We start from the raw sequence: 17647 nt of genomic DNA on the forward strand, positions 1-17647 counted from the left end.
ATCAGCCAGCCTGTCACATTGCAGACTTGTGACAGGCAGAAACTAATGTTCCCACCCACGTGACCCCCAGCTTCTGAGAAATATTAAAAGGAGCATGTTGTGTTATTGCAAGCTGCTTTCCACTAATGGGGGGGGGGGGGAAGAATTACAGGGCGACCGGTAAACAAGATCCTGGTGATTTGCTCTCTCCCTACTACACAGCTATTAATAACTGCTCACATGGTATGACATGGCAGGCTTGCTGTCCTACCTCCCATGGAGGGCTGGAAGGAAGGTGAAAAGTGAACTAAAGTAACTACATTGTTTGTAAATTTCACATATTATAAAGTGTTCATACAAAATATTTACAGTAGAACTGTTCTGTGTTTTCATGGCAGGCAATTATGATTGTCCTCCAGTGACTCAAAACGATTTCACCCCTGGAGTTTTACGGCCTGTACAGGCATGCATGCTAACAGGATAAGTTTTGCCTGCAGGGTTCCATGGTTCCCCTCCACCCACTGTACTTGTTTTGGGGTAATCGGCATGGATCAAAGTCCCTTCTTATACTGATTGCTGGAGATCCTGTCATTACAACATTAGAAGTTGATTCAATCGTGTTATTGAGTTGGGGGTTTGTTTGTTTTTTACCATTCTATTGGTCTGTAATGTACTTGCTATGAGCATCACCTCCACTGTTACTGGCTATAGAAATGGGTATAGTCTGCGTGGGCATGCTTGTTACCCAGAATTCCACGTGTTTGCTGGGTATAGTGTGTGTGGGCATGCTTGCTACCCAGAATTCCACATGCCTGCTGGGTATAGCCTCTGTGGGCATGCTTGTACCCAGAATTCCACGTGTCAGTAGGTATCCTGTGACCACTTAGAGGACCGCTCAAACACTGACAACGTCTGGTGTGAGGGATGTTGTTAAAGATTGGTCCAAACCCCAGTCACACTTCATGCCTTTGGCTGTCTGATAATGACGTGCTTTGAACAGAGTGAGACGCAGCAAAGCTATTTGACTGTTTACCCCTAGGGTATGCACTTTTGTTTGTGACACTGTGTTTTTTTTTTTTTTGTTTTTTTTTCTCTACCTTGCACCTGACTATTTCTTTGTCTTCCATCATTTAATACCATTTTATTTCATTTTTTTAATTCTCCACAGCATAGAAAACAATGGCTCAGGAGACAAATCAGACACCAGGCCCTATGCTTTGCAGCACAGGATGTGGCTTCTATGGCAATCCTAGGACAAGTGGAATGTGTTCTGTGTGCTATAAAGAACATCTTCAAAGACAGAACAGTGGCAGAATCAGCCCCATGGGTAAGTTATGACGAGCATAGGGTTATTGTCATAGGACTGTTAGTGTCTCTACATTACCTATCTTTGTACAAGTTATAACAAATATGATTTAGAGAAGGCATCACTCCTTCCTTTAACAAGAGTGCAGTGCAAGAGAGATACTTATCACCCCCATATTCTCCAATCTATACTGGTCTTTGTTGGGACTAAAATCTGTCTCCTTTTTCGATGTAGGAGTCGAGTGACTGGAATGAGCCATCAAATGGGCCTCAGTTGTTGTCTTGTCCTTGTCACATGACCCCTTTAACAAAAATGCACATAAGTGTTAATTTAAGACTTGCAATGTTTCTGAAAAGCTTTCTTCACAACCACCACCACCTGACTGGATATTCTAATCTCTGCTTGTTATACATGTTCTATTCACTTCTTGGTAGTTCGCAGTTCTACCAATTCAATGATGCATCACATGACCAGCTAAAGGCCGTACCTTTTTTGCCTTCTGAAAGGCCAGTGGAATTATCCTTCCCTCTATATTCTCAGTTGAAAGCTGATAATTATGCGCCTTCAATCAGAAGGTAGACTGTCACTTGTGTAATTATTGGCAATAACGGTAATGGGCTCTTTTTCTTTATACTGGGAGTTCTGGTGGGCACTTAGAAGGAATCTGAGAGTAGCATGATGTGGGGGCTGAGAGTCTTATTCCAGTGATGTCAATAGGCTATGTACTGTTTCCATAAGCTGAGTGTTATATCTGCAGGACTAGCTGCTTTGTTGTCAACCTGTTGTGTAAAGGTACCGTCACATTAAGCGACGCTGCAGCGATCTAGACAACGATGCCGATCGCTGCGTCTCCCAGCAGGGGCCTGATTGTTGGTCGCTTTCACGCATAACGATTTCGTTAACGATATAGTTATGTGTGACGGTACCTTAAAGGGGACCTGTCACCCCGTTTTTTGAGATTGAGATATAAATACTGTTAAATAGGGCCTGCGCTGTGCGTTACTATAGTGTATGTAGTGTACCCTGATTCCCCACCTATGCTGAGAAATACATTACCAAAGTCGCCGTTTTCGCGTGGTGACATCGCTCTTTTGTTCCCCAGCTTTCCGTTGGTGGCGTAGTGGTGTGCGCATGTCCAATTTCCGAATTCCCTGCGCGCACGTGAAGAAACAGCGCGCGATCTGCGCTGTAATCCCTTGCATCGGTGGGGGCGGCCATCTTCCTGGGGCCGCGCGTGCGCAGATGGAGTGCTCTGCTGCACGGGGCTTCAGGAAAATGGCCGCGGGATGCCGCGCGTGCGCAGAAGAGATCGCGGCGGCCATTTTCCCAAAGCCGAGATGCCACCAACGGAAAGCTGGGGAACAAAAGAGCGATGTCACCACGCCCACCTGACCAGACCAGCCTGATTGACAGGCGAAAACGGCGACTTTGGTAATGTATTTCTCAGCATAGGTGGGGAATCGGGGTACACTACATACACTATAGTAACGCACAGCGCAGGCCCTATTTAACAGTATTTATATCTCAATCTCAAAAAACGGGGTGACAGGTTCCCTTTAAGTCTGTCCCCATCACTGGTTAGTAGCGTTGTCAATCAGTGGTGCGGGCGAGTTATACGTAGCTCAGTATTCTGAGAACTGGTAGACCTGCAGCAGGGAAAACAGTGATTGGATCAAAATGACAGCAAGTAGCTCCGTAAGGGAACACAACTGGAATCGGGGTCTTAGCCCCAATCTTCATGCTAATCTGAAATTGCATAGCAAAAACCTTCCCCTTAAGATTCCCCTTAAGAGAACACACAGGCGTGTAAATCTTAGGAGGTCACTATGAGCTAATCGTTTTCAGATGGAACGTAATAGATTAATTTAGCTAGCATTAAATTTATTGGGGGACTAATTACGGAATCCGGGGGAGTTGGAGTTGCTGCACTGTGACATTTCAACCTCTGCTTCCTCTCCATTGATTGCCAGGAATAATTGGATAACCTGTTCAAATGGACAAAATGATTTGATATTCTGTAGTATCACCGATTACACCGTTTTACATATTTTCAGAAGTTGTCAGGTTCAGTTGTGAAATCAGCCATTACTTAAAGGGAACCTGTCGGGTCCCCGATGCCCTCAAACACTAGGAGTTGTGTCTGCATATGTAGAGGCATTGCATAACAGTCCCTGTATTACATTACGTTCTTTTCTAAAGATCTCTTTATGTATTTTTAACCCCTTCAAGACCCAGCCTATTTTGACCTTAAAGACCTTGCCGTTTTTTGCAATTCTGACCAGTGTCCCTTTATGAGGTAATAACTCAGGAACGCTTCAACGGATCCTAGCGGTTCTGAGATTGTTTTTTCGTGACATATTGGGCTTCATGTTAGTGGTAAATTTAGGTCAATAAATTCTGCATTTATTTGTGATAAACACGGAAATTTGGCGAAAATTTTGAAAATTTCGCAATTTTCACATTTTGAATTTTTATTCTGTTAAACCAGAGAGATATATGACACAAAATAGTTAATAAATAACATTTCCCACATGTTTACTTTACATCAGCACAATTTTGGAAACAAAATTTTTTTTTGTTAGGAAGTTATAAGGGTTAAAATTCGACCAGCGATTTGTCATTTTTACAACGAAATTTACAAAACCATTTTTTTTAGGGACCACCTCACATTTGAAGTCAGTTTGAGGGGTCTATATGGCTGAAAATACCCAAAAGTGACACCATTCTAAAAACTGCACCCCTCAAGGTACTCAAAACCACATTCAAGAAGTTTATTAACCCTTCAGGTGCTTCACAGCAGCAGAAGCAACATGGAAGGAAAAAATGAACATTTAACTTTTTAGTCACAAAAATTATCTTTTAGCAACAATTTTTTTATTTTCCCAATGGTAAAAGGAGAAACTGAACCACGAAAGTTGTTGTCCAATTTGTCCTGAGTACGCTGATACCTCATATGTGGGGGTAAACCACTGTTTGGGCGCACGGCAGGGCTTGGAAGGGAAGGAGCGCCATTTGACTTTTTGAATCAAAAATTGGCTCCACTCTTTAGCGGACACCATGTCACGTTTGGAGAGCCCCCGTTTGCCTAAAAATTGGAGCTCCCCCACAAGTGACCCCATTTTGGAAACTAGACGCCCCAAGGAACTTATCTAGATGCATAGTGAGCACTTTAAACCCCCAGCTGCTTCACAAATTGATCCGTAAAAATGAAAAAGTACTTTTTTTTCACAAAAAAATTCTTTTAGCCTCAATTTTTTCATTTTCACATGGGCAACAGGATAAAATGGATCCTAAAATGTGTTGGGCAATTTCTCCTGAGTACACCAATACCTCACATGTGGGGGTAAACCACTGTTTGGGCACATGGTAAGGCTCGGAAGGAAAGGAGCGCCATTTGACTTTTTGAATGAAAAATTATTTCCATCGTTAGCGGACACCATGTCGCGTTTGGATAGCTCCTGTGTGCCTAAACATTGGCGCTCCCCCACAAGTGACCCCATTTTGGAAACTAGACCCCCCAAGGAACTAATTTAGATGCCTAGTGAGCACTTTAAACCCTCAGGTGCTTCACAAATTGATCTGTAAAAATGAAAAAGTAATTTTTTTTCACAAAAAAATTCTTTTCGCCTCAATTTTTTCATTTTCACATGGGCAGTAGGATAAAATGGATCATAAAATTTGTTGGGCAATTTCTCCCGAGTACGCCGATACCTCATATGTGGGGGTAAACCACTGTTTGGGCACTCGGCAGGGCTCGGAAGAGAAGGCGCGCCATTTGACTTTTTGAATGGAAAATTAGCTCCAATTGTTAGCGGACACCATGTCGCGTTTGGAGAGCCCCTGTGTGCCTAAACATTGGAGCTCCCGCACAAGTGACCCCATTTTGGAAACTAGACCCCCCAAGGAACTTATCTAGATGCATATTGAGCACTTTAAACCCCCAGGTGCTTCACAGAAGTTTATAACGCAGAGCCATGAAAATAAAAAATAATTTTTCTTTCCTCAAAAATGATTTTTTAGCCTGGAATTTCCTATTTTGCCAAGGATAATAGGAGAAATTGGACCCCAAATATTGTTGTCCAGTTTGTCCTGAGTACGCTGATACCCCATATGTGGGGGTAAACCACTGTTTGGGCGCACGGCAGGGCTCGGAAGGGATGGCACGCCATTTGGCTTTTTAAATGGAAAATTAGCTCCAATCATTAGCGGACACCATGTCACGTTTGGAGAGCCCCTGTGTGCCTAAACATTGGAGATCCCCCAGAAATGACACCATTTTAGAAACTAGACCCCCAAAGGAACTAATCTAGATGTGTGGTGAGGACTTTGAACCCCCAAGTGCTTCACAGAAGTTTATAACGCAGAGCCATGAAAATAAAAAAAAAAATTATTTTCTCAAAAATGATCTTTTAGCCTGCAATTTTTTATTTTCCCAAGGGTAACAGGAGAAATTTGACCCCAAAAGTTGTTTTCCAGTTTCTCCTGAGTACGCTGATACCCCATATGTGGGGGTAAACTACTGTTTGGGCACATGCCGGGGCTTGGAATTGAAGTAGTGACGTTTTGAAATGCAGACTTTGATGGAATGCTCTGCGGGCGTCACGTTGCGTTTGCAGAGCCCCTGATGTGCCTAAACAGTAGAAACCCCCCACAAGTGACCCCATTTTGGAAACTAGACCCTGAAAGGAACTTATCTAGATGTGTGATGAGCACTTTGAACCCCCAAGTGCTTCATAGAAGTTTATAATGCAGAGCCGTGAAAATAATAAATACGTTTTCTTTCCTCAAAAATAATTATTTAGCCCAGAATTTTTTATTTTCCCAAGGGTTACAGGAGAAATTGGACCCCAAAAGTTGTTGTCCAGTTTCTCCTGAGTACGCTGATACCCCATATGTGGGGGTAAACCACTGTTTGGGCACACGTCGGGGCTCAGAAGGGAAGTAGTCACTTTTGAAATGCAGACTTTGATGGAATGGTCTGCGGGTGTCACGTTGCGTTTGCAGAGCCCCTGGTGTGCCTAAACAGTAGAAACCCCCCACAAGTGACCCCATTTTAGAAACTAGACCCCCCAAGGAACTTATCTAGATATGTGGTGAGCACTTTGAACCCCCAAGTGCTTCACAGACGTTTACAACGCAGAGCCGTGAAAATAAAAAATCATTTTTCTTTCCTCAAAAATTATGTTTTAGCAAGCATTTTTTTATTTTCACAAGGGTAACAGGAGAAATTGGACCCCAGTAATTGTTGCGCAGTTTGTCCTGAGTATGCTGGTACCCCATATGTGGGGGTAAACCACTGTTTGGGCACACCTCAGGGCTCGGAAGTGAGGGAGCACCATTTGACTTTTTGAATACGAGATTGGCTGGAATCAATGGTGGCGCCATGTTGCGTTTGGAGACCCCTGATGTGCCTAAACAGTGGAAACCCCTCAATTCTAACTCCAACACTAACCCCCCCACACCCCTAACCCTAATCCCAACTGTAGCCATAGTCCTAATCACAACCCTAACCCCAACACACCCCTAACCACAACACTAACCCCAACACACCCCTAACCCTAACCACAACCCTAATTCCAACCCTAACCCTAAGGCTATGTGCCCACGTTGCGGATTCGTGTGAGATATTTTCGCACCATTTTTGAAAAATCCGCGGGTAAAAGGCACTGCGTTTTACCTGCGGATTTTCCGCGGATTTCCAGTGTTTTTTGTGCGGATTTCACCTGCGGATTCCTATTGAGGAACAGGTGTAAAACGCTGCGGAATCCGCACAAAGAATTGACATGCTGCGGAAAATACAACGCAGCGTTCCCGCGCGGTATTTTCCGCACCATGGGCACAGCGGATTTGGTTTTTCATATGTTTACATGGTACTGTAAACCTGATGGAACACTGCTGCGAATCCGCAGCCAAATCCGCACCGTGTGCACATAGCCTAATTCTAAAGGTATGTGCACACGCTGCGGATCCGCAGCAGTTTCCCATGAGTGTACAGTTCAATGTAAACCTACGGGAAACAAAAATCGCTGTACACATGCTGCGGAAAAACTGCACGGAAACGCAGCGGTTTACATTCCGCAGCATGTCACTTCTTTGTGCGGATTCCGCAGCGGTTTTACAACTGCTCCAATAGAAAATCGCAATTGTAAAACCGCAGTGAAATGCGCAGAAAAAAACGCGGTAAATCCGCCATAAATCCGCAGCGGTTTAGCACTGCGGATTTATCAAATCCGCAGCGGAAAAATCCGCAGAGGACCAGAATACGTGTGCACATTCCTAACCCTAACCCTAACCCTAACCCTAGCCCTAACCCTAGCCCTACCCCTAACCCTAACCCTAACCCTACCCCTAACCCTAACCCTAACCCTAACCCTACCCCTAACCCTACCCCTAACCCTAACCCTATTCTAACATTAGTGGGAAAAAAAAATTTATTTATTTTTTTATTGTCCCTACCTATGGGGGTGACAAAGGGGGGGGGTCATTTATTATTTTTTTTATTTTGATCACTGAGATATAATCTATCTCAGTGATCAAAATGCACTTTGGAACGAATCTGCCGGCCGGCAGATTCGGCGGGCGCACTGCGCATGCGCCCGCCATTTTGGAAGATGGCGGCGCCCGGGAGAAGACGGACGGGACCCCGGCTGGATCGGTAAGTATGATAGGGTGGGGGGGGACCACGGGGGGGGGGGATCGGAGCACGGGGGGGGGAATCGGAGCGCGGGAGGGGTGGAACGGAGCGCGGGGGGCGTGGAACGGAGCACGGGGGGGCTGGAACGGAGCACGGGGGGGTGGAACGGAGCACGGGGGGGGGTGGATCGGAGTGCAGGGGGGGTGATTGGAGCACGGGGGGGTGATTGGAGCACGGGGCGAGCGGACACGAGCACGGGGGGGAGCGGAGCACAGGGCGGAGGGGAGCCGGAGCAGTGTACCGGCCAGATCGGGGGGGTGGGGGGGCGATCGGAGGGGTGGGGTGGGGGCACACTAGTATTTCCAGCCATGGCCGATGATATTGCAGCATCGGCCATGGCTGGATTGTAATATTTCACCCGTTATAATGGGTGAAATATTACAAATCGCTCTGATTGGCAGTTTCACTTTCAACAGCCAATCAGAGCGATCGTAGCCACGAGGGGGTGAAGCCACCCCCCCTGGGCTAAACTACCACTCCCCCTGTCCCTGCAGATCGGGTGAAATGGGAGTTAACCCTTTCACCCGGCCTGCAGGGACGCGATCTTTCCATGACGCCACATAGGCGTCATGGATCGGAATGGCACCGACTTTCATGACGCCTACGTGGCGTCATGGGTCGGGAAGGGGTTAAAGTCCATTTATATGTGGATGGGGCCTTAGTGTCTCCAGACTAGTCGCCCCACTTAATGTTAGCATGCCCTTGTGGGCGTGATAACATGGCTTACAAGCGCTGGCGTCATCGCTAGCTTTATACTTGCCTCGCATGCACATGGCTTCTTTGACTTACTGCATTCATTTCCTGAAGCCGGGTGTACGTGTGCTGACCTCAGAGAGGCGCACTGCGCATGATCGGGAGTGCGGAAAGGTAGTCAAAGCTCTCACTTATGAACATGTCATAAACTGGCCTTAGAAATGCTTTTTCTAAAGATCTGATGGTGTGTATTATAATAAAGGGACTGTTCTGGTATTTACATACTGGGGACTTGACAGGTTTCCTTTAATTATTTTTGACCTCCTGATTTGAAGATCTGGCCGTGAAAATTTTTAGTTGCCTTTTGTTTCTATGATAGCAGAGTTCTCATTTTACTTCTACTTATAATTATAATGCATAAACGTTTCAGTACTGTGAAACATTTATTATTTTTGCAAATATGCAGATGCAGGATATTATCTGTTCTACTCCTGCATTGAATCATCTTACAATTGTCCAACAGTAATATGCCAGCATTGATGGATTCCATTTTCCTTGACATCTTTTCTCCACAGCCACAATATCTTGGTGAAATATCTTACCGTGCTCTTCGTTCACTGCTCTGCAGTTTGGTGGAAAAAAGTTTAGATGCAAACGTAAGAAATAAATCTCTAACTCGAACCTGTTGGCAGGATTGTGCTCAGTAACCTACAGACAGTGTCAGGTTGGCACTATTATACTGATTACAATGATACCTTGGTTGATGAAATCCGTCTTGTGGTTGTTGTTTAATCTGTATTTGTAGTTTTCAGTTAAGGTACCGTAACACATAACGATATCGTTGCTTTTTGTGACGTAGCAACGATATCGTTAAGGAAATCGTTGTGTGACAGCGACCAACGATCAGGCCCCTGCTGGGAGATCGTTGGTCGCTGAAGAAAGTCCAGAACTTTATTTCGTCGCTGGACTTCCCGCTGACATCGCTGGATCGGCGTGTGTGACACCGATCCAGCGATGTCTTCACTGGTAACCAGGGTAAACATTGGGTTACTAAGCGCAGGGCCGCGCTTAGTAACCCGATGTTTACCCTGGTGACCAGCGTAAACGTTAAAAAAAACAAACGTTTACGCTGGTCACCAGGGTAAACATCGGGTTACTAAGCGCGGCCCTGCGCTTAGTAACCCGATGTTTACCCTGGTTACCGGGGACTTCGGGATCGTTGGTCGCTGGAGAGCTGTCTGTGTGACAGCTCTCCAGCGACCAAACAGCGACGCTGCAGCGATCGACATCGTTGTCGGTATCGCTGCAGCGTCGCTTTAGTGTGACGGTACCTTAAGAGATTCTCTTGCTCAGGGGCGGCCTGTGTGTGGGGGGCTTTGTGGTGCTCTGCTTATATATTCATCCTTATGGGCCTATGACGGCTCACTGATCCTTCATTGAACTGCCTGCTATTTTACATAATATAATATTGTTTATTTAATTTTTTTTCCCCCCCAACTTCAGCAAAATGGAGGCAGCACATGCGCAATAGTATTTATTGCTTGCTGATAAATGCTACAGCGCAATCACCGCAGCTAGTGCCATTTTGCTGCAGCCAAATTCCCCCCCCCTCAAACAAAATGTTGCCGCCAGCAGTGCTTGGTCAGTGGCATCTATCAGCAAGTAATAGATGCTACTGCGTATGCGCTGCTGCCATTTTGCTGGAGGGGGGGGAAATGGCTACAGCAAAATGGTGCTGGCGGAGGCCCTCATGCAAGAGCATCTATCAGCAAGCGATGGATACTACTGCGTATGTGCTGTCGCCATTTTGCTGAAGTTAAATTATTTCATTTTTTTTTTTTCTACATTTCTAAGGCTACTTTCACACTAGCGTTGTGTGATGGACATCGCAATGCGTCGTTTTGGAGAAAAAATGCATCCTGCAAAGTTGCCCGCAGGATGCATTTTTTTTTTTTTTTTCCATAGACTTGTATTAGCTGACGCATTGCGACGTATGGCCACACGTCACATCCGTCGTGCGACGGATGCGTCGTGTTTTGGCGGACCGTTGGCACAAAAAAAGTTGCATGTAACGTTTTTTGGTGCGTCGAGTCCGCCATTTCTGACCGTGCATGTGCAGACGCAACTCCGCCCCCTCCTCCCTGGACCTTACAATGGGGCAGTGGATGCGTTGTAAAACTGCACCCGCTGCCCCGTTGTTCTTTTTTATTTTTTGTATTTTTTTGCAGTTTGCGTCAGGCCGACGCATGGTGACGGCCCCGTACCGACGCTAGTGTGAAAGTAGCCTAAGTCAACAATATTATATGTCAAATAGCATACAGGTTACTGAAGGATCAGTGAGCCGTCATAAGCCCATAAGGAAGAATATGTAAGCAGAGCACCACATAACACACACACGCGCACACACACTCTGCCCCAAAGCACGTGAATCTCATTAACTGAAAACTACAAATGGATTTAATCAACCAAGGTATCATTTTAACCAACCTGACTGTGTCTGTCTGTAGGTTAAGGTACCTTCACAAATAACGATATCGTTGCATCGTCACGCTTTTTTGTGGCGTAGCAACGATCTCGCTAACGATCTCCTTATGTGTGACAGCGACCAACGATCAGGCCCCTGCTGGGAGATCGTTGGTCGTGGGGAATGATCAGGACCTTTTTTTTGGTCGCTGATCACCCGCTGTCATCGCTGGATCGGCATGTGTAAGTCGTTGTGTGGTCGCTGGGGAGCTGTCACACAGACAGCTCTCTCCAGCGACCAACGATCCGGGGAAAGACTTCGGCATCGTTGAAACTGTCTTCAACGATGCCGAAGTCCCCGGGTAACCAGGGTAAACATTGGGTTACTAAGTGCAGGGCCGGGGACTTCAGCATCGTTAAAGACAGTTTCAACAATGCCGAAGTCTTTCCCCTGATCGTTGGTCGCTGGAGAGAGCTGTCTGTGTGACAGCTCCCCAGCGACCACACGACTTACCAACGATCACGGCCAGGTCGTATCGCTCGTCGTGATCGTTGGTAAGTCGTTTAGTGTAACGGTACCTTTACAGAGTAAATATCTGCTGACAACTTCGCTTTGAGGACATGTTACAGATAAGATCCTTACGTTTTGAGGAGATTTTTCACAAACTCGTCATAGTAATCCGCTGTTGAGTTTAAAAAAAAAAAAAATAGCACTAGTACGAACGCTACCCAAGCAGCCTTTTCTGCGCCCTGCAACAAACTGAACAACTCCATCTTTAAGGCCATGTGCCTTAAATGCTGTGGAATTCTTATGTCCGCAAAGTCAATGAGAATCCTGAAGTGCTATCTGAAAATGCACATAGAAACAATTGAGTATGCTAAAAAAAAATCCTAAAACTGCATATCTTTTACACAGAGCATTTAGAAAAGTAGGTGATGCAACTGTAATTAGGATTACATCATCGGAGTTGAGTTGGCGTTTTTGATCGGTCACCTCAAGATGATAGAATACTGAAGGCTTAATAGACTGAATAGATGTAACAGGCTAACTATTAACAGTGCAATAATGATGATGAAATAATAGATGCAATTTTTTTTTGTAAGCCTCAATGCAGGTCATAAGTAATTACAACCTCCTGGATCTTGAAAATTAGAACCAATCAACAAATGTAAGCATCATATTCTTTTTCAGTGCCATTATTTAAAAATTAACAAATTAGTTGGAGAAAAGTATAATAGAAAGACGTCACCACTTCTGTATTTTACACCCACTCCTGGTTTTCGCTTACAAATGCAGGTGGTTCACAAAATTGGAATATCGTCAAAAAGTATATTTCGGTTCTTCAATCCAAAAAGTGAAACTCGTTATATAGAAAAATATTTAGAACTAGCTGAAGAGCCCGGCGTTGTTTGGGCATAGTAAATATCTGTGGTTAGTTATAGCACCTCACTTATCTTTTTATCCCATCACCCCTCTCATTTTCCCCCTCACATCTCTCATTTTCTCCCTTACACCTCTCATTTCCCTCACTCCTCTCATTCCCCCCTAACACTTTTCCATTTCGACCTCACATCTGTCATTTTCCGATCACTTCACTATTTTCCCTCACTCATTTTGCACTCGCACCTTTTCATTTTCACCTCGCGCCCCTCATTTTCACCTCACACCTCTCATTTTCCCCTCAGTATATACATGTTTGTAATCTTCCTTATTTATAGTATACACCTGTATGTCATCTATATATAGTATATACCTGTATGTCATCTCCTGTATATAGTATATACCTGCTGTATGTAATCTCCTCCTCTATATACCTGTGTCATCTCCTCCTGTATATAGTATATACCTGTGTCATCTCCTCCTGTATATAGTATATACCTGTGTCATCTCCCCTGTATATAGTGTACATACCTGTATGGCTACGTTCACATTTGCGTTGTTGGGCGCAGCGTCGGCGACGCAACCAACAACGGATGTACACAACGCATCGTTTTGCGACGCATGCGTTGTCATAAGATTGTACAGAGCAGGAATTTCGGCGCAGGGAAAATGCTACAAGTAGCGTCCTCTGCGCCCTGTCTGTGCGTCAATATGACGCATGCGTCGTAAAACGCAATGCAACGCATACCGGCGCATGTCCATGCGCCCCCCCCCCCCCCCCATGCTTTAGTATGCGTCGACGCTGCGCCCATCAGCGCAAATGTGTATTAGACCGCGTTCACACGTTATTTGGTCAGTATTTTTACCTCAGTATTTGTAAGCTAAATTGGCAGCCTGATAAATCCCCAGCCAACAGGAAGCCCTCCCCCCTGGCAGTATATATTAGCTCACACATACACATAATAGACAGGTCATGTGACTGACAGCTGCCGTATTTCCTATATGGTACAGTTGTTGCTCTTGTAGTTTGTCTGCTTATTAATCAGATTTTTATTTTTGAAGGATACCAGTCTTGTGTGTGTTTTTTAGGGCGAGTTCCATGTGTCAAGTTGTGTGTGATGAGTTTTGTGTGGCGACATGCGTGTAGCAACTTTTTGTGTCGAGTTGCATGTGACAGGTTAGTGTAGCAAGTTGTGTGCAGCAAGTTTTGCGCATGGCGAGTTTTATGTTTGGTGCGTTTTGAGTATGTGCAAGTTTTGTGTGAGGCAACTTTTGCATGTGTTGCAACTTTTGTGCATGTGGCAATTTTTCCGAGTTTGCAAGTATTGCGTGTGGCAAGTTTTCCATGAGGTGAGTTTTGCGTGAGCCTAGTTTTGCGCGTAGCGAGTTTTAACGGCGACTTTTGTGTTTCAACTTTTATGTGGCGAGGTTGGTGTATGTGTGGTGAAATGTGTGCTGAGGGTAATATGTGTTCAAGCACGTGGTCGTGTGTGGCGCATTTTGTGTGTGTTTTCATATCCCCGTGTGTGGTGAGTATCCCATGTCGGGGCCCCACCTTAGCAACTGTACGGTATATACTCTTTGGCGCCATCGCTCTCATTCTTTAAGTCCCCCTTGTTCACATCTGGCAGCTGTCAATTTGCCTCCAACACTTTTCCTTTCACTTTTTCCCTATTATGTAGATAGGGGCAAAATTGTTTGGTGAATTGCAACGCACGGGGTTAAAATTTCACCTCACAATATAGCCTATGACGCGCTCGGGGTCCAGACGTGTGACTGTGCAAAATTTTGTGGCTGTAGCTGCGACGGTGCAGATGCCAATCCCGGACACACTCTCACGCACTCACTCAGCTTTATATATTAGATTGAGAGTCCTCAGTGGTTGATACCTTTTAGTGGCTAAGGCCGGGATCACACATGCGAGAAACACGTCCGTGTCTCGCATGTGAAATCCAAGCTCTGGCACCGGCACTCCAGAGTGGAGCGTGCGGCCGCATAGCAACACATAAAGCCGCTCGCTCCGCTCTGGAGTGCCGGCGCCAGAGCTTGGATTTCACATGCGAGACACGGACGTGTTTCTCGCATGTGTGATCCCTGCCTAACTGAAAAGATGGTAACAAATTGCAAGCTTCGAGACTACACCGGTCTCTTCATCAGGCAAAGACTAAAAGAAATTCTGAAGAATCACATATTTATGCACAACACAGCATAGAAAAAAAAAAAAAAAGGAAAAACCATGGATAAGACAGGTGACATGAAGCAGAATTACCATGAGTGATAAACAGTTATGTCCATAAATATTGGGCCAGTTCTAAGGTCTCTGTTGTGATGACCCCTCAGTCTAAGGGGCAAGTTCCTTAGTTGATGTAAAGACCTAAATCTGTGCGACACATTCATTCCTGCAGTGAGACTGTCAAAGGTCGTCATCAGTTTATATTCCCATACTCTTCTGTCTCTCTGAGATTTGAAGCTACCTTTTACCACAAGTAATTTCATGTCCATAATGTTATGATTTGGAATGTATTGCCACAGGTAGATCCATTCTTTTTTCTCTTATTGTGTGGCGGTGAGAATTCATTCTTGTTCTAAGCTTTTGCCCATACAGACCCCCGGTTGGACATTTAGTACAAATAATTAGGTGACGCAGCTGAAAGTACCTGGGATCTTGTAGTCCTGATGTGAGTTGTGGATCTTTATCTTGTCCATAGTCATTATAAATGGACAAGTTTTACTTTTTTTCCTGGTTGCAAGGAAAGGTACCTGCAGCTGTTGGAGAGGACAGGGAGCTCTTGACAATGCTTCTTAGATTTGGGGGCTGCCTAAAACACAGTAGTGGGGGGGTCTGGAAAAATGGATTGTAATCAGGCATCTTTTTGCAGTAAAGGTTGTAATTTCCGTGCAGCTCCCCTTAGCACCTCCAGATTTGGATTGTAGGTAACTACTAGAGGTACCCGGTTATTTTCTTCTTTAGCTTTGTAATGTAGCAGGTGATTCCTTGATATTCTGGTGGCTCTTGTAATCTGGTTTTCAATTGTTCTTGGATGGTAGCCCTGATTCAAAAAGGTCTTTCTGAGGCGACCAAGGTGTTCATCCCTATCCATTGGGTTGGAACATATACGATTGTATCTGATGGCTTGGCTGTAGATAATAGTTTGTGTTTTGGATGGGAACTGTCCCATTTAAGGTATGTTGGATGGTCGACTTGCTACTGATTCAGGGATGTCTCTATTTTATTGTTCTGCAGCTTAATGATGGTGTCCAAAAAGTTAATTTCAGTGCAGGAGTTGTTGAGTGTCAAGATGATGGTAGGATGAAATTGATTTAAATGTTCATGTAACGTCTTTAGCTGTGGCTCATACTCCATCCAGATGATTAAAATATCATCAACGTAGCGGTAGTAGGCTAGAGGCCTGATGGGACATGAGGACAAAAAGTCGCTTTCAAGCTTGGCCATGAAAAGATTTGCATACTGTGGGGCCATTTTACTTCCCATTGCTGTGCCAGTCTCCTGTAGATAGATCTTCTTGTCAAATTCAAAGTACCGTAATTGTGGGTGAGGATATATTTTCTAAGTTTCACCACAGAATATGCTTCAGTCCCTGTGTTTTCCAGGAAGAATTTGCAGGCATTTAATCCATCCTGGTGTGGGATATTGGAGTACAATTATATACTATGTACTCATTATATAGTCATTACAAACCGAGATCTATTTCAAGTGTTTACTTCTGTTAAAGGGAGCCTGTCGCCTCACTTTTGAGCTATGAGCTGCGGCCACTGCCTTTTGGGGCTTATCTACAGCATTCTATAATGCTGTAGGTAAGCCCCCAATCTAACCTGAAAGAGAAGAAAACAAGTTCTATTATACTCACTCGGGGGCGGTCCGATGGGCTTTGCAGGTCCAGGTCCGACGCCTGCCATCTTCATGCGATGTCGTCATCTTCCTTCATGTCATGGCTCCAGCGCAGGCTTACTTCATCTGCCCTGTTGAGGGCAGAGCACAGTACTGCAGTGCGCAGGCGCCGGGGAAGGTCAGAGTGGCCCAGCGATTGCGCACTGCAGTACCTGGCTCTGCCCTCAACAGGGCAGACAAAGTACGCCTGCGCAGGAGCCACGACAAGAAGCAAGGAAGATGACTGCATCGTATGAAGATGGGAGGCGCCAGACCTGCGACCCACATCGGACCGAACCGCCCCCCTGGTGAGCATAGTATAACTTGTTTTTCTTCTCTTTCAGGTTAGATTGGGGCTTATCTACAGCATTCCAGAATGCTGTGGAAAGATAAACCCCGAAAGGCAGTGGCCGCAGCTCCTAGCTCAAAAATGAGGTGACGGGTTCCCTTTAATCTTGACGATTATGGCTTACAGCCAATGAAAACCCAAAAGTCATGATCTCAGTAAATAAGAATAATTAACAAAACACCTGCAAAGGCTTCCTAAGTGCTTAAAAAGGTCGCTTAATCTGTTTCAGTAGGCTCCACAATCACGAGGAAGACTGCTGACTTGACAGATATCCCGAAGGCAGTCATTGACACACTCTACAAGGAGGGTAAGCAACAAAAGTTCATTGCTAAAGAAGCTGGCTGTTCAGAGTGTGTATCCAAGTATATTAATGGAAAGTTGAGTGGAAGGAAAAAGTGTGGTAGAAAAAGGTGCACAAGCAACCAGGATAACCACAACCTTGAAAGGATTGTTAAGAAAAGGCCATTCTAAAATTTGGGGGAGATACACCAGGAGTGGACTGCTGCTGGAGTCATTTCTTCAAGAACCACCACACACAGATGTATCCAAGACATGGGCTACAAGTGTCACATTCCTTGTGTAAAGCCACTCATGACCATTAGACAAAGCCTGAAGCGTCTTACCTGGGCCAAGGAGAAAAAGAACTGGACTGTTGCTCAGTGGTCCAAGGTGGTGTTTTCAGATGAAAGTAAATTTTACATTTCATTTGGAAATCAAGGTTCCAGGGTCTGGAGGAATAGTGGAGAGGCACGCAATCCAAGCTGCTTGAGGTCTAGTGTGAAGTTTCCACAATCAGTGATAGTTTGAGGAGCCATGTCATCTGCTGATGTAGGTCCACAGTGTCATCAAGACAAAAGTCAGCATAGCTGTCTACCAGAAAATTTTCTGGAGAT

General features: G+C 45.1%; 1 protein-coding gene across 2 annotated transcripts in view; it reads left to right on the forward strand.

The window, feature by feature from the left end:
* The window catches only part of ZFAND5 (zinc finger AN1-type containing 5), a 35833-nt gene that overhangs the window by 4295 nt on the left and 13891 nt on the right, over nt 1-17647 (forward strand). Inside the window, exons 2-3 of one of the 2 annotated variants that reach the window (XM_069763414.1) lie at nt 1148-1306; nt 16984-17061. In XM_069763414.1, coding sequence (XP_069619515.1) covers nt 1159-1306; nt 16984-17061 — 226 coding nt within the window. In that variant the 5' untranslated portion in view covers nt 1148-1158. The remainder of the gene's footprint in view (nt 1-1147; nt 1307-16983; nt 17062-17647) is intronic. The other variant, XM_069763423.1, reaches the window with a different exon arrangement.

The sequence above is a fragment of the Ranitomeya imitator genome, chromosome 1 (assembly GCF_032444005.1).
Source record: "Ranitomeya imitator isolate aRanImi1 chromosome 1, aRanImi1.pri, whole genome shotgun sequence".
Taxonomy (NCBI): Eukaryota; Metazoa; Chordata; class Amphibia; order Anura; family Dendrobatidae; genus Ranitomeya; species Ranitomeya imitator.